The 25,478-nt window shown below is 37.7% G+C and overlaps 1 protein-coding gene across 2 annotated transcripts in view; it reads left to right on the forward strand.

The window, feature by feature from the left end:
• Positions 1-1,281: 1,281 nt before the first annotated feature.
• RADX (RPA1 related single stranded DNA binding protein, X-linked) overlaps positions 1,282-25,478 on the forward strand; it is a gene marked incomplete at both ends in the record, with an annotated part of 66,951 nt that continues 42,754 nt past the window's right edge. For both annotated transcript variants that reach the window (XM_080909723.1, XM_080909724.1), the window contains 6 exons: positions 1,282-1,924; positions 10,347-10,489; positions 12,970-13,162; positions 19,235-19,343; positions 19,544-19,635; positions 19,737-19,859. In XM_080909723.1, the coding sequence (XP_080765849.1) occupies positions 1,282-1,924; positions 10,347-10,489; positions 12,970-13,162; positions 19,235-19,343; positions 19,544-19,635; positions 19,737-19,859 (1,303 nt within the window). The remainder of the gene's footprint in view (positions 1,925-10,346; positions 10,490-12,969; positions 13,163-19,234; positions 19,344-19,543; positions 19,636-19,736; positions 19,860-25,478) is intronic.

The following is a 25,478-nucleotide window of genomic DNA, read 5'->3' on the forward strand; positions in this document are numbered from 1 at the left end:
AAGAGGGAAGGGCTGTGATTGGGATGTACTATGAATAAAAACATAAATTATGGGAAGAAGGAAAATAAATGTAGAATTACTGTTAGTCAACATTTGACAAAGGCAGAGTTGTTCAGCCCAGTCAAAGAGGAGCTTGAAGGAAGAGTAACTGTAGTCCTCCCCAGTGGCCTACAGTATTGCCTGCTTTGGAGTAGGGACTTCATGAATAATGTACAAAGAATGACAGCGTTCAAAAGAATTGGTAGAAAGGAAAGCAGGTCATAACCATCGTTAAGAAGAATCGTTCTTTAAAACGTTAATACATCTCGTGTGCGATCACCGACTGGGTAGCATTTAATAAATGTTGTATGTTTAATTCTAACTCTTCTGCCCAGTGGATTCACTTTGTAGTTTTCTTTGAAATATGCTTTGTATTTAAGAAATACAATTTCTGAAGCTGTGCATTCTTTCAGTGTGCTGCGCTAAGTATTGTATAAAAGATGCATTTAAGATGTCTGATCTGAAGGAAGATCTTCAGTAACCCGATTCTACAATTTTCTAGTTTCATGTGCACTTACTAATTCACCCACCTTGCACTCCAGGAGCTACCTCAGATAATTATGCTTACACTAATAACAACAGCAGCCAGTGTTTCACTGAGAACTTTTTGCTAGTTCCTTTCCTGCAGGCTGTGCATGCATTATCTGAATTTGTTTATACTTGAGAGCCGAGTTACCACATTCATGTTTCTTAACTACAAAGCACGAACTTAGTAAATACACATAGATGTGATAACGCTAAAATATTTTCTTTTGCCAGGACTACTAGAGCCTCTCTTTTGTCACTTCCTATTTTCTGCCACCTCTCCATGCTCTCCTTTGGGAGGAGGGGCGCGGGGTTGGTCGGCAGCGCTCCTTGCTCCTCCTTCTGGCAGCTGCTGTATTTTGGAAACCCTGACAACCTCCTGCTTCTCTCCTCCCTTGCTCTTGCCTCCCCTCCCGCCCCCCACCCCAGGTGGATCTCAGTGGGCTAGGGAACCCAAGGACCAATTGATGCCTAGTACTTCTCTCTCGTGCATCTCACTAGAAACATTGTCTCAAAGTCTCAAAATAGGGGCTCAAATCACAGGCGGGAAAGCAGATGCGCACGCGTGGAATCTTTTGAGCCTGCTCCTGGGCGGAACCAGACCAGTCCGTGCGGACAGCTACAGCATTGCGCTTCTGTCTGGAGCTTTTTTTCTCCGGGTCTTTGAGCAGGGCAAATAAGCTTTTTGGAGTGCTAGGAGTTTGCGGTTATCTCACAATGTCGGGTGAGTCTGGTCAGCCTCAGCCGGGACCCTCGCATGCTGGTCTCTACTTGGAGCACCGCGAAAAAGATCAGGCTGGGGTCCCAGGAGGAGTGATCCGAAGAGCTGGTGGTCAGAGGCGTAGGTCTTGGATCCAAACTGTTATTGAGCAAATAACTGGCTCCCCTGGACAGTGTGTCACCCTCTCGGAAGTGGTGCCTGTCACTGTACTGGCCGTCCAAAGATACCTTTTAGAGGATGAGCCACGGGACACGGTGCCCAAGCCTCCCCTTTACTGCTATGATGTGACAATCTCAGACGGGGTGTACCAGGAGAAGTGCTACTTAGACCCCAGCTTAAACTTTCTTGTTTATCAGAATATTCTTAAAGTTGGCATAGAAATGAGAATTTCCAGAGTCTCGTGCCTTTACAACGAGAAAAGACTGGGACAGGGAATCCTGTGCATAGATAAGGTCCACTGTGGGGAGCCCCTGGATGTCATTTCTGTAGAAGCTCCATTTAGAAACAGAGCACATGAGGAAAAGCCAGAGAGGCCTCTAAGAGGGGGCAAGAGTCACTACCTGGCTCTGTGGAATAACGAAGATCCGTATGGAGACATATGGAAGACCAACAAGCAACCTGAGGAATTCAATTTTAACAGTAAGTAATTGGAGGGAATTGGAGGCGAGTTTTAAAGAGTGTTCGGAGCCTGGCAAGGTGCACACACCAGGAAGAGCCAGCATCTAGAGGGGCTGGGGCAGGAGAACTGAGGGCACTCTGAGGCCAGAAAGACATCTTGTCTAGCAGCAACAACAGCAGCACCAGAAACAGAGAGTTTGGAGGCTCATGATAACAGAAAACAAAATGCTTCTGTTTTGTTCATTACAAGCAGGGGTGGGGGTAGGGGGAGCGGTCCAGGGGAAATGCAGAGTAGTGAAATAGTCTTTACTTCGAGTGTCCTCTTGGTCTGATTGCAAAGCACCAGCCTTGAAATACCTGACTGTGGTTTAAATTTAGTTTAGCAGAAAGATATGAGGATGCGGTTCAAAGGACTCCTGTGATGTGCGCGTGCGTGCCTATACACAGTTTTAGATAATGTTACCTCCAGTCCTATTTCAGTTATGAAAATATGTAGGTTGAAGAGTGTATTGTTTTAAATTTTACCTAAATGCAAAATATTTCCAGCATTGTTTGTTTTATAGTTTTAACATTTGTTCAAGGGGTTCAGTGATGTGACAACTTATTTCAGTTAAAACATATTTGTCACTGAATATAAAACTCATGCAAGGAGTACTTTTTGAAGGTGTGGTGATTGTAGAAAGACTGCAAGTGATCATTTTTCTTGATACAGGAAGTTCATATTTCCTGTATCAGAAGTAGGAAGTCAGTCAGAAAATGGAAGTTTGTCATCAATAAATGCTCTTTTTAGTATAAGACATGTAATTAAGGCAGATAATAAATAACACTACAGTCTGAACACATAAGAAATGGGAAGAAAAAATGAAAAAAAACAGAAAAAGTAAAAAGACTATAATCAACATTTACTGGTTTTAGATCTTTTTGGTTTTGGAGGCAGGCTCTCATATATCTCAGCCTAGCCTGATACATCTTTTGATCCTCCTACCTCTGTCTCCCAGATGTTGGAACTGCAGGAGTACTTGACTATACCTGATGATCCAAACCTGGATTTCCTGCATGCTAAGCAAGCACTGTGCCAGTGGAATCACTGGCCTGGCCACACCCCCTTTTCTCTTTACATTGTTATCACAATTCTAAATCATAAGACATCTTTCTATGACAAGCAAGCATCATGGACTGAAAAATGTAAAGATATCTGGTTCAAAATTATGTATTTGTAATCATATCCACTCAAAATGAAGGGAAAAAAAATCACATTTGTAGTCAATGATTGCTTCGATAGCTGAGATACAAAAGCAAAATTATATATATATATATATATATGCTCAAGATAAAGTGATATTTTATTACATAAAGCAATGTCCATGTGCTAAAAAACTCAAACTGTGTTTTTAAAAGTATATTGTGTTAAAATCATCAGGTCTGATTGCATTAAAAGCATGGTGGTAAAATCTAGGAAGTGACTGAAATTAGAACTTCAGGTTTGCTGTGGGTTTGAAGTTGTAAATGATAAAATGTGGAACTTAGTGAAATGCATATTTAACCTTTGTATCCTTAAACATCCCTATTAAAATCCCAAGCATAAGAGTTTGCTGCACATTTTTGAGAAAATAAAACAAATTATATGATATTTGCACATAAAATATTTTGGGCATCTCTTCCGTATTTCTATAAATACAATATTCCACAGTGTAGAAATGTGATAACTTCTATAATTGTACCCATGTAGGGTACTTTATTGTTTCAGACTTTCTCGGTATTGCAAACAGTGCCAAAAAAGTAAAATGTGTGAGTATTGATTGTATTTGAATATTGCTGTTGAGAGGGTAGATTCCCAGAAGTATAATTACTGAATTAAAGAATATTTGAGTTTTTTTTAATTTAGTGGGTATTGATAAATTATTTTCTGAAAATTAGCACTAATTTAAATTTAACAACATATGCATGAACGTCCATTTCCCTGTATCTTGCGATTCTAAAATAATATGTTTTGTCTTTATCTTATTATATCTTCCTTTCTGGAGTTAGGAACTGAGCATAGGGTCTCCTTTGTACCCTAAATGGCGGGGCTTTATAGCAGAGCCACAGTCCAAGCTTGTCTTCTCATTCATTTACTGGAATTCTTTGCTAATAGATATTAAGTTTGTGATTGCTGTATACTGCATATAGTTTTTGTGGTATCCTGTCACTTCTCTGTTAACTTTGCTTATGTTCTGTGCCTTTGAATCTTTTTGTTAAGGTTTAGCTTTACACAGTAACATGAAAAAGGTTTATCCAACCTGATCCATTGGACTCCTATATAGCTTCCATCATGATCTAGAAATTTTCAGGCACCCAAAAAAGATTCAGTCTTGTTCATTCCTTGTTTATATCCTGCTTGAAAAGTGGCACACCACACTGTAACCTTACAAACCCCTTTTTATATTTTCTATTTCTTAAAAAAAAAAAAACTATGATATTCAAAAAATCCCAGGCTGTCCTTGAACTTCTGATTCCCTGCTTCTAGCTTCCAAGTGCTGGGACTACAATGTGAAAACCATAGATTGGTTGCTTAATTTATTTTCCTAATTTTAATTTTTACACTTTTTATTTAGTTGTGGGTTTGGAGGGCACAGCAGAGAACACCTACGTACCTTGATTTCACTGTGAGTGGATGAAGGTTATGGGACAACTTTTGGGTGTAGGTTCTCTCCTTGTGTCACCTGGGTCCAGGGTAGTAAGCTTTTTTACACACTGAGTCAGCTTGCTTGCTTACCTTTTCTCTTCCCTTCCAGCCGAGGCTGGCCTGGGATGCACAGTCCTCCAGTCTCAGGAGACCACAAGCATGTGTGTCATTATGCCCAGCTTTTTGTTTGTTTGTTTAATTGGTTATTATTTACTTATTTTTATTTTCTGTGTATGGGTGTTTTGCCTGCATTGAGCATATGTGTGTGTGCGTGTGTGTGTGTGTGTGTGTGTGTGTGTGTGTATTGAGCATCAATGGTGTGCAAGGAGACCAGAAGAGAGGTGTTGGATGCCCTGAAACTGGAGTTTCAGATGATTGGGAACCATGTGATTGCTGAAAAACTGAATACATGTCTTATGCAAGAACGACTACTCTTTTGTTTTTTTAGATTTGCATATTATTTATTTATTTATTGTTATTTTTACATCTGGAATAACTCCAGTTTCTCTGCCCGCCTATCTTCCACCCAATTTCATTCCTCCCCCCTTTCTCCAAAACAAAACAAAACAAAACAAAATTATATCAAACAGCCTTGGGCATATCAGGTCACACTAAGACTAGACACCTCCTCTCCTATTAAGGCTGGAACAAGGCAAGCCAGTAGGAGGAGAGGCTCTCCAAAGTAAGCAGCAAAGTCAGAGACAGCCCTTGCTCCCACTGTAAGGAGTTCCACAGAAGACTATCCTACACAACTGTTACACATGTATGGAGGCCCTAGGGCAGTCCCATGCAGGCTCCCTGGTTGTCAGTTTAATCTCTTTGAGCACATGTGCACCCAAGTGAGCTGATTCTGAGGGTTTTCTTGTGGTTTTCTTGTGACCTCTCTGATTCCTACAATCCTTCCTCCCCTTATTTTGCAGGATTCCCCAAGCTCCTCAAACCTAACATTTGACTGTGGTCTCTGCATCTGTTTTTATCAGCTGCTGGATGAAATCTGTCTGGTGGCAGTAGGGCTAGGAACTAGTCTATGAGTACAGCAAACTATCATTAGGAATCATGTTACCAAAAAAAATTTTTTTTTTGTACAAGGAGGGCTCAAACAAGGATTCATTAATCTTGGCATAATGGGAAATAAATATTGCAGGTGGAATGGGGGTGGTGGTGATGGCCTAGATGGGGTGGTGGGGCCAGAAACAGGAAGGATGGAAAAGTGGAGGAGGATACAGGGAGAGAGTACTAGGAGAGACAACTGGAATTGGCAGGGGGATGGGGATCTCTAGGATGAGCTAGAAACCTAGTGCAATAGAAACTCCTAAGAATCTATGAGTGTGACCCTAGTTAAGACTCCTAACAACAGAGGATTCAAAGCCTGAACAGGCCATATCTTGTAACCAGGCAAGACTTACAGTGGAAGGATTGGGACACCAACCCAGCTGAAAAACCTACAACTACAATTTGTCCTGCTTACAAGACAGTCTGTGGTAAAGTTGGCACAAAACTTGTGGGAGTGGCCAACCAGTTGGTCCCCTTTGAGACCCAACCAGTGACTGGTCCCCTTTGAGACCCATACCAGGAGAGGTAACCTACCCCAGACACTGCTTGTAGGGCCAGGACCCAGAGACTGGATCTATCCAGAGATCTACGACAGAATTAAACAAAACTGGAAAAAAAAAAAAAAAAGGCAACAAGTGCTCTTAAACCCTGAGCCCTCTCTCCAACTCCTGAGAAATCAAACCTAGGTCTTCAAGAATACCAAATACTTTTATCTGCTGAGCTATCTTTCAGACCCTGCAGAAACTATTTGGTTTTGCCACTGTAGAGTAAAAGCTGTCCTAGACAATGTCAATTATCTGGTCTAGTTGTATTACCACAGACTTTATGCAAAATAGGGATTTATTTCATTTTATCTTTGACTTTTGATGTAGCCTACACAACATGCTGACATGGAACACCTATTCTTTCTCCAGCCTCCGGTTTCCTAGGATTAAGAGTATATACCATCAAATCTGGAACTGTGTGTGTGTGTGTGTGTGTGTGTTTTGCTAGATAAAGAACTTGAAGCTTGCCCATGCTGTGCAAGCACTTTACTACTGAGATATATCTTTCACCCTAATTTTATTTTTTATTATGACACGGGGCTGGCTTAATTGCCTAGATTGCCTTTCAGCTCACTCTGTAACCCAAGGAGACCACCTTCCTGCCTTAGACCCATAAGTAACTGAGATTATAAGTCTGCATCACCAGCCCTGCTTTTACTGTTAATTTTTACAGCACAACTCATTATTAAATTTGTCTTGCCTACAAAATATGCCAGAGATAAAGATAGAGCAGAGACTGGGTGAACAACCAACCAATAACTGTTCCATCTTGAGATTCATCCCATGGGAGAGAGCCAACCCCTGACATTAATGATGTTCCGCTATGCTTGCAGACAGAAACCTAGCATAACTGTCTCCTGAGGGCTTCATATAGCAGTGGATGGAGGCAGATGCAGAGACCCACAGCCAAACATCAAGCAGAGCCCAGGAGTCTTATGGAAGAGTAGGGGATACAAGTGAGTAAGTTAAGAATACCACAAAGAGACCAACAGACCTAACCTGTTACCATGGCACTCACAGAGCCTGGGTCACCAACCAGAGAGCATGCAGGAGCTGGACCTAGACCCTCCCCCTACACATTTGTGCAGCTTGGTTTTCAATGTGGTTCTCATAAAAAGTGAATGGGGGCTGTCTCAGTCTCTGTTCTCTGTCATTGGAGCCCATTCTCCTGTACTTGGAATGCCTGGTTGGGTCTCAGTTGGAGAGGATGTGCCTAGACATAGTGGACTAGATGTCCCAGGATGGGGTGGTAGCCAAGGGGGGATTCTTCTTCTATGAAGAGAAGTGGTAGGAAGGATTTGTAAGGGTGGGACTGGGAAGAAAGGAGGGAGGCAGCTGTGATTGGGATGTAAAGTGAATAAAATAAAATAAGAAGAAATTTGTGGCTGGAGAGTTGGTTTAGGGTGTAGGTGCAGGAGAGCTTAATTTTTAAGCTGGAGACCTGACTTTAGATCCCAGAATCCATATGAAATAAAAGGCTTGTCATGGGTTAGTACTGTAATGGTAGAGACAGATATGATAGACCCAATGTAAAAGGAATAAGTCAGAGTGTTAGAACCAGACCCACAATGTACTATTCTAATAATGTATTCCACCTTCTTTAATGAACGTGTGTCCATACAATTAATTAATTTCTTAACTGGTTAATACCTTATTGGTGAAAGTTACCTCACCAGTATGATAATTTTCCTCTATATTTCTTCTTTGCCTCATTCTATTCTTTCTAATAATAATATTTATCATCTTAGTGGTATATAGGTTAATACTGATGAATGTGAATGGTCTACTCAGACCTCAAAAGTGCTTCCTTTTGTGTGTATATACATGTGTACACTTGTGTTGATACAGTTGTGCATATACACATGTGGGGGGGGCAGAGGATAACCTGGGACTTCATTCTTTAAGTGCAATCCACCATTTTCGTTTGGAGACAGTATCTTTCACTGGCAGCTATAAACTAGACTAACTGTCTCACCAGACTGAGGGATTTCTCTACTTATATCTCTACCATGCTAAAAACACAAGTTTATTGCTATACCTAGCTTTTCTTATGGGGGTGGTTCTGGGAGTCATGTTTGTAAGACAAGCAATTTCCTGTGTGAGCTCTTTCCAGTTCCTCGGTTGTGTTTTAAAATTCAAGTTTCTGAGTCACACAATAAGGGTTGGGGTAGATCAAGTGCCCTGGTAGTGATACAGATCCAACAGAAACTACATTTTCAACATCATTGGACGAATGTATCTTTTTTCCAGTTTTTATTTTCAGTTTTGTTTTATATTTGTCTTTTCTAAGAAGGATACTGTTAAGATTCATATATGTCTTTGGATGGATCCCCAGAAAGGCTATCAAGAGACTACCCCGCCTGAGGATCCATCCCAAATGCAACCACTAAAACCAGACAATATTGCTGATGCCAAGAAGCACTTACTGACAAGAACCTGGTATAGTTGTCCCCTTAGAGGCTCTGCCAGAAATGACCAATATAGATGCAGATTCTTGCAGCTAACTATCTGACTGAGCACAGAGACTCCAATGGAGGAGTTAGAGAAAGGACTGAAGGAGCTGAAAGGATCTGCAACAACATGGGAAAAACATTATCAACCAATCAAACCCTCCAGAGCTCCCAGGACTAAAACACCAACCACTGAGCACACCTGGAGAGACCCATGCAGAGAATAGCATTTTCTGACATCAATGGAAGGAGAGGCCTTTGGTCCAGCTAAGGCTCGTTTTCCCAGTGTAGGGGAATGCCAAGGTGCTGAGGTGGGAGAGGGAGGTTGGGAGACAGAGTATCTTCATGGAGGCAATGGGAGGGGGAGGGGGATGGGACTGTGGGAAAGGGATAACATCTTAAATGTAAATGCAGAGAATATCCAATAAAACAGTTGAAAAAAAAAGATTAAACAAGATTTAAATTTTAAATCTTAAATATAAAAAACAGCCTTTAAACAGTTTTTGTTCTCACTTAGACCTGGAGATTAAAATATTTCAAGATAAATTATGTGGTGTGTGTGAAAATAACAAGTGTCGTAGAGGAAAACTGTGTGGGCAGGGAATAAGTAAGGGTTTGGTTTCAGTAGAGGAGTTAGTGATATCATTGAGACAGTGCCCTTCGAGCAAAATTGGGAGAGAGGAAAAAGGAAGTCACTTAGTTATCTAAGAGGAAGACATTCCCAAAGCAGAGTAGCAAGTGCGAAAATTGAGCCATATGCAGTATGTTTGCAGAAGATGGAGCCTATCTAGATAGAAGGGACTCGAGGACAATACAAAGAAATGTGTCAGATACCATTCTCTATACTGCTATGAGTGGTGCATGCCTGTAATTTTATCATGTTTTTGTGAGAGAGGAGTAGTATGAGTGAGTATCAGATCAACCCAGACAGAGTGAAGAAATACTTGTATGTATGTGTGTGTGTGTGTGTGTGTATGTGTGTTTGTGTCCTCCGTGCATGCACATGCTTTTTATGCAAATGTAGGCTTGTCAGTTTACATGTATGGAGTCTTTGCCTTCTGCATTGTCATTCACAGGAAGACTATCCATCCCTCTCTTTTGAGACAGTGCCTCTGGTTGGTCTCCAGCTCACTAATTATGCAAGTTTGGCTGGCCAATGAGCCTCAGGAAGTCTCTTTCCTTCACGTTTCCTGTGCTGGGGTTACAAATGCATACCTGGCATTTTTACATTGGTTTTCATGATTGAACTCAATTCCTTGAGCTTGCAAGGCATGCATTTTACCAATGGGACCATTACATTCCCAGAGCCCCAACTTTTATTATTTTTGTAACTTAAATAAATGAATGTATTGATTAAAGGAAACACAGATTGGAAGAAAAGATTGAGAGATGGATTTAAATCTAATAAATTCCTGAAATGGTTTGATGTGGTGGAAGGAAACTTAGAGAAAATGTTTTACTTTATGTATGTAAGTGTTTATCGCATTCTGCATGGTAAGTACTATACATATTTTAGTTGTTAGTATGTTATATATGCATATATGTGTATATATTGTAAGTATATGTAGAGAACTATAAAGAATTCTATACATAGGTTTTAATTTTTAAAACTTGGCTGGTAAGAATGAGTTTGCATTAGATATGGTCTGGCTACCATTTTTAACATTAGAATAGATCTTTGAAACTATGATGGCATGATAAATATAATTTTTTATTCTTTTGTATTTTAGACACCAAAATAATCTCTCTCTCTCATCTTGAAATGACCTGGAGTAACAGAAAGAATTTTCCTGCCTTGCTTGTAAGGATCCTGCATAAGTCAAAACTTCGATACTATGGAAAACCTAATAAAAAGATGATTGAGCCATATCAGGTACAAGTAACACAAAAATAATATATGTTCATTTAAATGTATAGATTATAATATGCACACATGTAAATCTATTGACAAAAATTGTTTGTTTAAATAACATTCCACAGACACACTTTAATAATTCTGAATGCATATAGAATTTTTCTTTATACTTCAAAGTAATTTTCAGAGTGATTTTTATCTTAAAAATTCTTTGGAGTTTGAAATATTAGCTCAGTGTTAGAGAACTGGCCTAGCATGTTCGAGGCCATTGGTTTGTTTCAGGTCCTAGCACCACAAACTGTATTTTAAAGGAAAAAAAAAAAACTATATCTGTATACAAGACAGAAGTAGCCATGCCTTTTGGATTCCTGATCTAGCTGGTCTTTCACACTTCTTTTCTTTGTCTTTAATCTTTTCTTCTCTGTGCTTTTTGTACCAGCATGTAATCAGGCTCTAGTCAGACTTTTTAATAGGAAAATACATCCCTGGACCATTTTTGCCTTTCCTTTTGTCTTTTATTTACTTCTCAATGCAATTACTTGATCTTTTCTTCAGCTCCTAATTCACTAGTAATTTCCTAATTGTCACTCCACCCCCACACTTTTTTTCTTTTTTTTTCTTTAGCTTTATTAGGAGACATGAGACTTAAACCAAAGAAAGAATAAGACACTGTCTTGTTGGCAGTTAGTCTTAACTGTTAACTTGATTGGTCCCCAAATCAACTAAAAGATGGGTTTCTGGGTGGGCTTGTGAGGGCATTTCCAGGAAAGATTAACTAAGAGAAGACCCTCCTCCAGAGTTGACATCAGCTTCTGCCACTGGCTCACATGGGGGAAAGTCTAAGAAAATATGAGTGCTCTGTTGCATGGACACACTCCTCTTACAGCGGTGCCACACTTTTCTATTAACTTGACTCTTTGCTATATAGTGCTATGAGATCTGATATATATATATATATATATATATATATATATATATATATATATATATATATATATATATATATATATATGTGTGTGTGTGTGTGTGTGTGTGTGTGTGTGTATACATGCATATATATGCATATACATTTATGCTCTACTTTTTTAACTTAATATTACACCACACTTTTTCATGTATTCAGAGTTAGCTTAGGTGGTTTATTAAGTTCAGATTGTGCAAGTTGTGTATGCTTATGGAAGCAAATTAAGAGAAAATATAGGGTATATTAAGAGAAAAATATAAACAAAGATTCCAGCACTAAGAATATCTAGTATTAACATGGTTAATAGTATCCTCTCTCTGGTTACTGTGTAAGTCATGCATAAAATTTTATATTTAAATTTCATATACATATATCTATCATGTATTACATAAATATGCATGTGTGTGAGAGTGTGTGTGTGTGTGTGTATAAGAGGGGGGCATGTCACTAGGTATGTATGTCATATAGCTTCTTATTCACATGAACTAGTTTCAAATCTCAGCTGTATCATGCCTTTATGGCATTAGCTATTTGTCTCCTTCAAGCCTCGATTTTTCTAATCAGCAAAATGTAAGTGCTAATTATAAATATGTTACAGAGCTGATGTGACGATACAATTTCTTAATATGGATAAATAGTTTAACTGTGCTTCAGGTACATGCCAAGTCCTCCATTTTAGCTATTGTTAGGGATAGTATCTGATTCGGCTAGCCATCCTATTCCGTGTCTAACAGTATCTGGAGGGAAACGTGGACTCGAAATGTGTTTGATGACTGACTGAATGAATTAAAATCTATTGTCATTGATAAGAAAGGAGATCTTAGACTATAATAACATCATTAGAAAAGAAATTATAAGAGCTAGAGAAAACTTGAAATGCTGTTCTTTAGATATAGCCAGTTTTGTTCATTTTTATGTTTTAAAACAGAGAACACACGTTTTTGTTTCAAAATACTTATTTAACCACACCCAAACTGAGCAATGATAACATTGACATTAGTATTTCTTCCTGCGAAATACTATAACAGAAATGATTACCATGCCATTTATAAGAAATTCTGAGATGCTAGTATAAGTAAACTTAATGTCATCAGAGCACTGATAGGATTATGTGTAGTCATTGCTGATCTAAAGTGCTATAGGATCAGTGACTACTAACAAGGTCCTCGCAAATGATCAAAAATGCTATGAAAACATTTACAATATGAGGCTTACCTAATTCTTCTGATGACTATGTTGTGTGGTTGCTCTGTGTATGGTAGTGTGATAAGCGTTATGGGAAAAGTAAACATAACTAACATGTGCTCTGTGCCTTTGAAGTTTACAATCACACAGGAAGTTAGTTGTGTCTCTTAGAGTATCTTGTAGCAGTCTCTCATTTAGCTTAGCAATCTTAACAGAGTTAACTGAGTCATTACTAATAAAAAATTAATTTTAAGTGTCATTTTTCTGTCACTACAAAATTTCACAGATAAAACCTTGTGTGTCACCATATAGATCAAAATAGCAAAATAGATATACTCTCTTTCTCTAGACCTATTTGGAGGTTGCTGACAGTTCAGGCATGGTGTCAGTGATTATGTGGAATGCTTTGTGTCCAGAGTGGTATAAAAGTTTGAGAGTGGGCTTGATTCTTCTGCTTCAAGATTATTCTGTGAAGAAGAGCTATCCATTAAGAATCCAGCCTGACCCTGTGGATCCACAGATGAAACTAATTTCTACAATGGGTTAAGTATTCAATTAATTGTTCTCTTATAGCTATTTTGTTTATATTATTTTTCAAACTGTCATATCAGGCAAAAGTCTGTAAAAATTACTGAAGCTGTTAGAAACTGGAAAACTTAAATTCCTTTATAAAAATTTTAAGCAGTTACTAAATTAATAAACAGGTTAACTTATTAGTCCATTTATTAAGAACAGTTATCTCTGAGATGTTTATTGTTGGCCAAAGAATAAGAATAAGCTCCATTTGGGATATACTTAAATTTGTTTTTGTTCATATTTGGTGTGTAATATTAGGTTAATCACTTGAGCACATTTTATAGTTATCATTTAGTACTATACTAAAAGGATTTATATTAAATTAAAAATATTTCATTACTGTGTATATGTGTATGATGTGTACTGTGAGCCTGCCTCTTCTCCCACCTCCTTCTCCCCTTCTGTCCTTAAGGGTTCCCCAACCCTCCTCTCTCTGTTTCTCTGTCTCTTTGTCTCTCTGTGTGTATAAATGTTTGAGTGTGTGAGTGTGTGTGTGTGTGTGTGTGTGTGTGTTCGCATGTGCTTTTAGAAGTCAGAGGACAACATTGGGAATCTGTTCTTTCAATCCACCTTGTGATCTAAGGATCAAACTCAAATGATCAGGTTTACATGTCAAGTGCTTTTAACCACTGAACCATCTTGCTGATGCGTGTTAACTTTATAATGTAATGCCTTTAGTTTTTTTTTTTAATGGGCAACATTATAATCAAGAAAGTATGAATGATACTGTTGAATAACTCCATAAAGTAGAAGATGTTATAAAATATTACACAATGTACCAAAATAGAAACACAAGCACACAGTCTTTATCTTTATAGATACAGAACATATGTAAGAAGAAGAAGGTTTTCAAGTGAATGACAAACACTGAGGCATGATTTAACCCAAGGAGGCATGGGAAAGACAAATAGATTAGGATAAAGTTTATAGTCCTTAAGGTATATTTTTATGACAGTACTACTTGAAACAAAACTGAATGAAGGAGAAAAAACATAGTTTTTTCACATATGAGATTAAGTTTGCATTTTAAAATAATTTTAAAACTCATATTACAGTTGAATGAATGTTATAAAGGACTCCCATATTACCTTAACTCATTAGGTATTAATTTTCATTTTTTGCTTTTTAATTTTTTTCTCTGAACACACACCCACACCCCCCCCCCCCACACACACTCTTTACCATTTGGGAGAAAGTAATAGCCATCATACATCATTGCATAGTTTCGAATTCCTAATCAGTAATAATATGTATTTATAAAGATCAAGAATATTCTAGATATCTGTACTCGTGCACACTTGTAATCCTGTCACTTGGCAGAATAAGGCAGGAATACAAGTTCAAGGCCATCCTTGCTCTGTGGTAAGACTTTATTTCAAAAGAAATAAAGGAAAGAAAGAAAGACAAAAGAAAGGACAACAGAAAAAAAGAAAAAAGATTCCACTGCACAATCACAATACAGTTATAAAAATCAGGAAACTTTCAACACACTATTATTAAGTAACCTTTTGTTTTTGACAGTTGATATAATCTTGAAAGGACTTTTGTTATTGTTTTAGCTAGTCTGAAACCCAAGCACTCATGGAAATTACTTTGTAGGCCATCATCACATGAAATTTACAGCAATCCTTCTGCCTCACTGGGATTACATGTGTGTGCCACCATTCCTAGCACAGATTATTTTTATAATTAGTATTATAATCAAGATTTTGAAAACCAACTTCTTCAAATGTTTTAAAATATTAAACTTTAATAGTGTCTTAGGGTTTTACTGCTGTGAACAGACACCATGACCATGGCAACTCTTATGAAGGACAACATTTAATTGGGACTGGCTTACAAGTTCAGAGATTCAGTCCATTTTCATCAAGGTGGGAGCCTGGCAGCATCTAGGTAGGCATGGTGCAGGAGGAACTGAGAATTTGACATCTTCATCTGAAGGCTGCTCGCAGAATACTGGCTTCCAGGCAGCTAGGATGAGGGTCTTAAAGTCCACACCCACAGTGACACACCTACTCCAACAGGGCCACACCTCCAAATAGTGCCACTTCCTAGGCCAAGCATGTGCAAATCATCACAAATAGTTGCTAGATATGCGTGTATTTTTTTAAATTTAGTATTTTCAGAGTTTTTCACAAACTCATGTGAGATTTTAAGTATTGTTGCTGGCTCATAATTAATTTTCTGACTTGTATTTCTTGTGTATTTATTCTTAATTCTTCAGCTAATTTGCTAAGCTTATTTGCTCACATGAAAACAGCAGATGATATTTGCTTTATTAAATATGAGTCTATTTGGGAAACCCCTTGATTCTTTATTAAATCCTTAACTATTCTGCAAAGATTGTTTAACTCTTGCTAGGAAGAAATTATTATCTAAATAGTTTGCACATGTGGTCCTTTATATCATTAAATATTCATCATGGAAAAGATGAAAATAAGTCAATAGATACTTTGAGGATTACTTGTACAAATACCACAAAAGTTTGCCAGAAGAAGCTGTTAATAATTGACAACATACACTCTTACCAATGGGAATTATAAATTAATTTCCATCAGCTGACATATCCAAAAGACAAAATTACTTTAGTAGGGATTGGGATATTCCAAGTCAATAGAAGATATGATAAAAATGACTTTATTCATGACAAATCTAAATTACCATATTCTCTTGATACCTGGTCCAGTATTCCTTGCACTAAATTTCGGTTTTTATAGATGATTTGTTTTTAAATTTAATTTAATTTTGAGAATTTCATACTTGACTTATTGCTCTTCCTCTTATTCCTCCAACTGCTCCACTCAAATTCATGAACCTTATGCAGGTATTACATGTATATACATATATAATAGGTATATGTATATATATATATGTACATATTTAACTATTACAGTATTTTGCTTAGTGTTGCCTAATGGATATGTCTTTAGGGATGACTAGTTGAGATGGGATAATCTATCAGAGAGCTTGTCCCTGGAGGGAACTTATTCTCCCTCTCTCTGCACTAATTTATTGCCTTTAACTCTGTAATCAGGGTGGGGTTTTATGAAATTTACCCCATCTATGTCAGCATGCCAACTAGTATTGTTAAGCAGGTCTTATTTAGGCAACCATATTGTTGATATTTCATATTTGTAGTGTCTCTGTCATCTCTAGAACCTACAGGAGCAGCAGGCTTCCTGGATCTCTTGTTCTTACCATGTATCTTCCTCAACTGTTCCTGAGCCTTAGCGTTGTGAGTTGTGTTGTGGACATAATCTCCCGGAGCTGAGCACCTGTGTTACTTATTATTTTGACCAGTTGTGGATATCTGTAATAGTCTCTATCTGTTCCAAAAAGAAGGGCTAATGCTGCAATTATTTTTAGGTATAAGGATAAGCTTTTAGAATACAATTAGAAATTATATTGGATGTTCTAGGGGGAAAAACATAAATGGAGGTTTTCTGTGCTTGGCACAATTCTGATTTTGTTTATTTTTTTGGTGTGGTGCTGGTGGTATGTGCATCTGTGTATCTTTTTATACATCTGTATGATGATAGCTATTGAGGAAAGTATTATCACCCCATTTGGCTCTATTTAAACTGTGTTTTCTCTCTCTCTCTCTCTCTCTCTCTCTCTCTCTCTCTCTCTGTGTGTGTGTGTGTGTGTGTGTGTGTGTGCACGCACACACACACACATTAGTATAGTATGCATCTTCTGAGTAAGCTTATTAAATTGTTTCCCTATGAATTTTCACCATGTTTAGAGTTATTCTCTCCTTCCTCCCTCACGCTCAATATTACCCTCCCTCTCTCCTCTTGATTAACAGTTTAAGTCCCTTTCCTCTTTTCCCTCTTCCCCCCTTGGAGTACCCTGTGTCTTGCCATCCTTGTCTCTAGAGCTCTTTCTTATCTATGCTCAGACCACATTCTCTTTTTAATTTTCCGGCTTCTCTGGAAACTTCTGGTTATACACTCAAATCTAAAGATCCAGAGCTATGATCCACAAGTAAGTGATCCTGAGCAGTTGAAGATATACTGAACACGGCCCACAGAATAAAGTAATCAGGGCTCATATGGGCTCACAGAGACAGAAGCTGTAACCAGGGTGCCTTTACGGGTCTGCACTAAGTCCACTACATTCATGTTATGGTTGTTTGGTTGTTAGCTTGATGTTTTTGTGGGACTCTTAGCCCTGAGAGTGGGGATGTTTCTCTTTTGGCCTATTCTTGTGACTCTTCCTCATCCAGCCTTGATATGAGCATTTGTGCCGAGTCTTTTAAAATTGTTTTTTACAGTTGTTTTTATTTAATTGGATATATTTTTTATTTACATTTCAACTGTTATTCCCTTTCCCAGTTTCCCTTCTGGAAACCCCCTATCCCATCTCCTCCCCCTGCTTTTATGAGGGTGCTCCCAAAACCACCCACTCCCTCCCATCTCCCCACCCTGGCATTTCCCTACACTGGGGCATCTAGCCTGGACAGGACCGAGGGCCTCTCCTATTGATGCCAGACTATGCCATCCTCTGCTACATATGCGGCTGGAGCCATGGGTCCCTCCATGCATACTACTATTTGGTTATACTGAGTGAGGTAACCTAGACCTAAGTCTTAATTTAAATTATACTTCTTACATTTCTGTAGATATGTCTATAAGTCTGTCTGATTCTAGTTGTTGCTTCTGAGTCTTAAACTCACATGAAGATTAGGACAGTAGACAGAGCACAGTCAATAAATAAGCAGCCATAATATAAAATTAGAATAAAACTATAATTTCACATTTTATGATAGAAAACTGTTCTTGAAAATATAAAGATATTCCTGCCTTCAAATATGTAAATGCAAATACATAATTATTTCAAAGTGACAGTGAACCTGGTGATAATATATTTAAAATATGCCCTTTGTTCTTTAAAAACAGCTTTCCTTCTTATTAGTATAGTAGCTGTCTCTGTTTCCCATATAATTGTGATTACTAGTAGAGTTTTTATTCTTCATTCTCTATCAGAGATCAATAAATTCTTGATGTAAAATTCCAGAGAAGAAATATTTCAGTCTCGGCTAACACTAGAGTTGACACTGTAACCACTCTATATTGTGGAAAGAGGAGGCCACAGTGGTTGATGTGTAAATGAATGATAATGGCTGTGTTCCTGGAAAACTTTAATTTATAAAAATGATCAGCCAACTGCCAATTACATTGTACCTAGACTATCTACTCAATATATCTCAGTTCTGGCTGTACATTAGAGTCAGCTGGGGAGATTTAAGAACCACTGGAATTGTTCCCAACAATAGAGATATTATTTTAATTATTCCGAGGACACAAAGGCATCTTTGTATCTTTCATACCTCTTAGTTGATTCTAAGAGGTTCTCAACTTGGAGTTGAGAAATATATACCTCTCATCTTTCAGAGAACATATCTTAAGTTAGTTAATGAAGGGAAAGGGGGGCAGTTATGCCAGGGTGCTACAGATTGGAGACATAACTGTAATTAATATATTAGTAAGCTTACCCTTAAATATCAGCCTAATGGATAACAGATAGGTATGATAACAAAATACAGTTAAACAAAATCATAATGCCTATAACTAAAATGTGATAAGCAAAAGGAGAGGTTATAAGCAGAGGTTAGAGAAAAGTACTATATATAATCATTTTAAAAGACCAAGTAAATCTATAAATGATTTACTTATAAATGATGAAACTTTCCTTATAAAACTAAGGCTATATTTCCTAATGGTAATAGATGGCTTTATATATGATCATTCTCTTTTATGCCCTCTTTTCATTACATACCAAATAATAAATGCTTTTGAGTCTAAACTAGACGTGATGGCTCACATCTTTAATCCCAGCAGTTGGGAGGCAGAGACAGGCACATCTCTGTGAGTTCAAAGCCAACCTGGTGTCCATGGAGAGTTTCAGAGGAGTCAGTTAGACACAGTTGAGACACTGTCTGGAACAAAAATTAAGGAAAGGGAGTTCAGTTGATTGTGTTACTTTGTAATTTATGGAAACGAATGTACTAAAGTAATGTACATTTTTTTTTCCAGAAATCTGCCTGAATCTTCGAGATCCTCCAACTAACATAATTATCATTCCAGAAAAGCAGTTGAAATCAGAGTGGAAATTGCCAAAACTAATTAACCGATTTATTACAAGGTAAAATAGTTCCTTGTAATGTCTCTTAAGTAGTAATCTTTAAATGTAAGTTAACCAAAAAATAATGGATTATAACTTATTCAAAATCTACCCAGAAGAAGCTGTTTCAATTATTCAAACAGGTCTTTTCATAGTTATTCCTGAAGAATGTCTTGTCCTTTTAAAGATATAAATCATCTATTGAACATTTTATTTTTCAGATCAGAACTAGACGATATGCCAGAAAATAGCATCTGGGATGTAATTGGTGTGTTATCGTTTGTGGGGAGAGTGCAACGGTCAAAAAAGAAAGGTAAGCTTTTAAATTTGAAACTGTCAGTGGTTAAATGTGAAGAGTATTGTGTTCATGTGCACACAATGGCCTTCATGTATCTCCCTGCTCTATCCATATAGAGAACAGTGAAGACTTTTGGTCATACCGCTGGATTCACATCACTGACGGGACTTCAGAGCAACCATTCATAGTACAGCTGTTTTCTACATCGCAGCCAGAAGTCTTTGAAAATATTTACCCAAGTACTCCATACTTTGCTCTTTTCATTTTTCAAAGCAGCAATGGGAACTTAGAGATAATAAGATGGGGGCTGGAGTGATTGGCTCAGGGTTTGAAATCACTTGCTATTCTTGTAGAGGACCTAGGTTTGGTCCATGGTATCTCCCAATCATCTATTGTTCCAGTTCCAGGTTATTGGATGCTGTCTTCTGACTCCTGTGGGTATTAGGCAAGCACATCATACACATAAATACATGCAGGCAAACTCTCATACACCTAAAAGAAAATATATGTTTTTAATAGTCTATATTAATCACCTTCTTGTTTATTCAGGAGTTAGCTTATGATTTAAAGCACAGAGTGTTACTCCTTATTTCCATAACACCTCCTACTGATCCTCTTATATTTCCCAAATAGTGATCTTCTTCCTTTCTTGTCTTTTAAACATCTAGCTTCTACCAGTGACAGAAAATGCAATTAATGCCTTTCTGACTCTGGATTATTTTACTTAACATGGTAATCTCTAAATACATCAATCCATTTTCCTGAAAATAACATGATTTTATTCTTTATGACTGAATAAATTATGTGTGTGCGCACACACGCACACACACACACACACACACATATATGTATTCTTCTATTTAACCCACTGAAGGTACCTAGGCTACTTTTATATACCTTGGTGTTGTGAATGATGCTAAAGTAAGCATAAGTATTCAAGCTTCATTCAAGCATCTCTTGTATGTTGCCTCTGACTCCTTCAGGAGTGGTAATACTGAACCATAGGCAGCTCTGTTTCGGGAGTCTGGAGACCTTAATATTGATTTTTATAGTTTCTGTACTAATTACATTCTGACCAGCAGTGTTGACAGTTTGCTTTTGCTTCACACCCTTTCCAGAGTTTGATGTGTTTTGATTTCTTGATTGTAGACACTCTGACTGGGCTGAGATGGAGTCTCAGTGTAGTTTTTTTAATGGCCTTTTCCTGCTGGCTAAGAATGTTGAGTACTTTCTTGTACATTTATAAACCAATAGGTTTTTTTTTTTTTTACTTAAAAAAAAGAATCTTGTGTATCCCAGTTTGTGGGTTAGAGATCAAACCAAGGCCTTCCTGCACACTGGACAAGCATTCTACTATGTTCCATCCCAAGTCCCCGTCTGTACATCTTTTTGTGAATTATATTTTAAAATCATTTCCCCAATTATTGATCAGAAAACTTGTTCCTTTGACCTGTAGGTTTTTGGCTTTTCATATATCTGGATACTAATTCTGTTTCAGAAAAATGGCTGGCAAAGATTTTCTTTGATTTTTAAATTCTCTCCTCATTCTGATGTTTCCTTAGCTGTGCAGAAGCTTTTAAGTTAGATTCAATCTCCTTTGCCAATTCTGGCTGTTATTTCTGAAGCTGTTGGACTCCCATTCAGAAAGTAATTGCATGTACCTACATCTTAAAAGTGTTTTGCTTTAGTGCTTTCTGAGTTTCGGGACACATTAAGGGCTTTGATCCATTCTGAATTGATTTTTAAAGGGTGTTGAGTGATTCAGACAGGCCCTATTGTCTGTTGCTTCTTTCCCTCATTTCATCTTGACTGCTGTCACATTTTATAACCCCTGTTGCATGGTGGTCTAAATCATTCAGGTTCACCAGATCACCTCATACCATGGAGTTCAGTAAACCACTATAGGATTTTGCTTCTCTAAGTTCCCTGATGGAGTAACTTTCTTCTTAACTCTGCTGTAAGCAGAATCCTATCCGGCCTGGGAAACTGAGCATCAGAACACTGCCCCTCATATGCTCAACTCTCCCCTATTCTGTATCTCTCCTGTATGTCATACATATTCATAGGCACCTTAGCCAGTTATAACCATATGTCTCTAATGACTCTTATGAACTGGTCCAGCGGGAAAGGGTAATGATTTCACTCATATTGTGAGGTCTTTGTCTCGACAGAGGAGGAATGATCTTATTACTTAACTTCTGTACTCCCACAGTACTCTAACCGATCCTGTTTTTCCCTTGTCTTACAGCTTCATAATTAACCTTTAAGAAACTCCCATTTCTTGTATAATTTTTTCCATTCAAAGGCAGACTAATTGTCATAGTTTAGCCTGCATGCATATCTGTGTGAAGATGTAAGTTCGCTTGAATTGTTTGTTCTCATTTCTTTTTTTTTGTTTTTTTTTTTTATTTTTGAAACATTTTAATGTTATTCAACTTCTCCATCATTAAAAAATAATAATGAATAACATTTCATATTTTGTTTTGTTTTTTTTATATAAAAGAGTCGATGTTTTAATGAACTCACAAGTGCCAGAACAATGTCTGTTTCATTCTAAAAGAACAAATACCTGCACGTTCCCTTAAGAAGGGTAACAACCTGGGAGCAGCCAAAGACAGTGCCTAGAGCAGCTTGGCAGCTTTGCTCAGATGTCTTTTAATAGCAAGCAAATTCCTTTTGGCCTTTCTTTTTTTTTAACAACTTTATTTTACAAAACAAAGATAAATGTACAGATTTTAAGCATTTTTGCATAAAATTATACAATACATTTTTGTCAGTACTTTTTTTTCAGATTTTAAAATAATTTTTACATAAAACTGTATGAATATATTTGTTAGTCAGTACTTGATTTTTTTAAAGGTTTGATAGTATGCATTGAAAACTTAATAGTTACAATGGGCATAAAGTACATGTAAAACAAAATGTAACATGGAAATAGTCAAAGTTTTCTTGTTGTATAAAGATTTTTTTTTTGTTTTGTCTTGTTTTGTTTTCTTTTTTTTCTTGGACTTCACACAGTCTGTGAGTTGTTTCTGGGGCAGTGCGAGCCTCTGGGGTTAGCATCCCATTATCAGTGACTGCATATTATGTCTATTCTTTTGTGACTGGGTTATCTCACTCACTCTCATTTCTTATTAGATACTCTGTATTTACATTTGAGATGTTATCTCTTTCCCCCATCCCATTCCCATCCCCCTCCCCCTCCATTTGCCTTCACAACTCTGCACTCCCTCCTAATCACCCTCTCCACCCCATTGCCTTGGCATTCCCCTACATTGGGAAAACATGCCCTCCCTGGGCCAAAAGCCTCTTCTCACATTGATGCCAGACACTGCTATCTTCAGCTATATATACAACTGGAGCCATAGGTCTCTCAGTGTGTGCTCAGTGGTTGGTGTTTTAGTCCATGAGAGTTTTGGAGGGTTTGGTTGGTTGATAATGTTATCTTCCCATGAGGTTGCAAACCCTTTCAGCTCCTTCAGTCCATTCTTTAGCTCCCTCATTGGGGTTGCAGAGTTCAGTCAGTTGGTTAGCTGCAAGCATCCTTGGCAGTATCAAAATGACTCTAGCATAGTCCCCGAGGAGGCATCTCTATCTGGTTCCTGCCAGTAAGTACTTCTTGGCATCAGCAATAGTGCTTGGATTTGGTGGCTACACATGTGGTGGATCCCCAGGTGAGGCAGCTTCTGAGTGATCTTTTCTTCAATCCCTGTTCCTCTATTTGACCTTGCATTTCCTCCTGTAAGTGCTTTGTTCTCCCTTCTAAGAAAGACTTAGGCTTCCACATTTTGGCCTTCCATCTTTTTGAGCTTCATAGGGTCTGTGAATTGTTTCTTGGGTATCCAAAGCTTTCTGGGGCTAGTATGCACTTATCAGTGAGTGCATACCATGTGTGTTCTTTTTGTGACCTCACTCAGCATGATGTTCTCTATTTCCATCCATTTGCCTATGAATTTCATGATGTCATTGTTTCTAATAGCTGAGTAGTACTCCATTGTGTAAATGTACCACACTTTCTGTATGCATTCCTCTGTTGATGAACATCTGGGCTCTTTCCAGCTTCTGGCTATTATAAATAAGTCTGCTATAAACATGGTGGAGCATGTGCCCCTGTGGCATGGTGGAACAGATTTTGGATTTATTCCCAAGAATGGTATTGCTGGGTCTTTAGGTAGATCTATTTCCAATTTTCTGAGGAACCTCAAATTGATATCCAGAGTGGCTGTACCAGTTTGCAATCCCACTAACAGTGGAGGAGTATTCCTCTTTCTCCACATCCTCATCAGCATGTGTTGTCAACTGAAGTTAGCCATTTTGATTGGTATAAGGTAGGATCTCAGGGTCATATTGATTTGTAGTTCTCTGATCACTAAAGACTTTCTGAACATTCCTTTTGGTGCTTCTCAGCCATTCAAGATTCCTCTATTGTAAATTCTCAGTTTAGTTCTATACCCATTTTTTATTGGGTTGTGGTTTTTTGGTTGTTGTTGGTTTTTTGTTTGTTTGTTGGGTTGTTTTTTGGTTTTTTTTTTTTTTTGGTTTTTAATTTTGTTTTGTTTTGTTGGTTAGCTTCTTGAGTTATTTATATATTTGAGTGTTAGCCTTCTATAGAATGTGGGTTTATTGAAGATTTTTTTTCCCAGTCTGTAGATTGCCGATTTGTCTCATTGACTATGTCCTTTGCCTTACCTTGTCTAGTCCCTGTATTTACTGTGATTGCTTCAAGTTTTTCTCCATTTAGTTTGATTTTGGCTACTGGTTTGTTGTATACTGCTCTTACTATGTTTCGATATGATGAGCCTTGAATTCCTGTTCTTTCCAAGACTTTAAACATGAAGGGGTGCTGAATTTTGTCAAATGCTTTCTCAGCATCTAATGAGATGATCATGTGTATTTTTTCTTTGAATTTGTTTATATAGTAGATTGCATTGGTGGATTTCCATATATTGAACAATCCCTGCATCCATTGGATGAAGACTACTTGATCATCATGGGTGATTGTTTTGGTGTGTTATTGAATTCAGTTTGTCAGAATTTTATTGAGTATTTTTGCATCAATATTTATAAGAAAAATCAGTCGGAAGTTTTCTTTCTCTCGTGGATCTTTGTGTGATTTGTATTGTATCAGCATAATTGTGGCTCCATATAAGGAACTGTGCAGTGTTCCTTCTGTTTCTATTTTGTGGAATAGTTTGGAGAGTATTGGTATTAGGCCTTCTATAAAAGTCTGATAGAATTCTGAACTAAACCCATCTGGTCCTGGGATTTTTTTTTGTTGGGAGGCCTTTGATGACTGCTTCTATTTTTTAGGGCTTATGGAACTGTTTAGATGGTTTATCTGATCCCGATTTAACTTCGGTACCTGGTATCTGTCTAACAATTTGTCCATTTCCTCCAGATTTTCCAGATTTGTTGAGTATAGGCTTTTGTAGTAGGATCTGATGATTTCTTGAATTTCCTCAGTTTCTGCTGTTATGTCTCCCCTTTCATTTCTGATTTTGCTAATTTGGATACTCTCTCTGTGCCCTCTAGTTAGTCTGGTTAGGGGTTTATTGATCTTGTTGATTTTCTCAAAGAACCAGCTCCTGGTTTTGATGATTCTTTGTAAAGTTCTTTTTGTTTCTATTTGTTTGATTTCAGCCCTGAGTTTGATTATTTCCTCTGTCTACTCCTCTTGGGTGCATTTGCTTCTTTTTGTTCTAGAGATTTTAGATGTGCTGTCAAGCTGCTAGTGTATGCTCTCTCCAGTTTCTTTCTGGAGACACTCAGAGCTATGAGTTTTCCTCTTATTACTGCTTTCATTGCATCCCATAAGTTTGGGTATGTTGTGCCTTTGTTTTTGTTAAATTCTAAAAAGT

This window comes from Micromys minutus (assembly GCF_963924665.1).
Source record: "Micromys minutus genome assembly, chromosome: X".
Classification (NCBI taxonomy): Eukaryota; Metazoa; Chordata; class Mammalia; order Rodentia; family Muridae; genus Micromys; species Micromys minutus.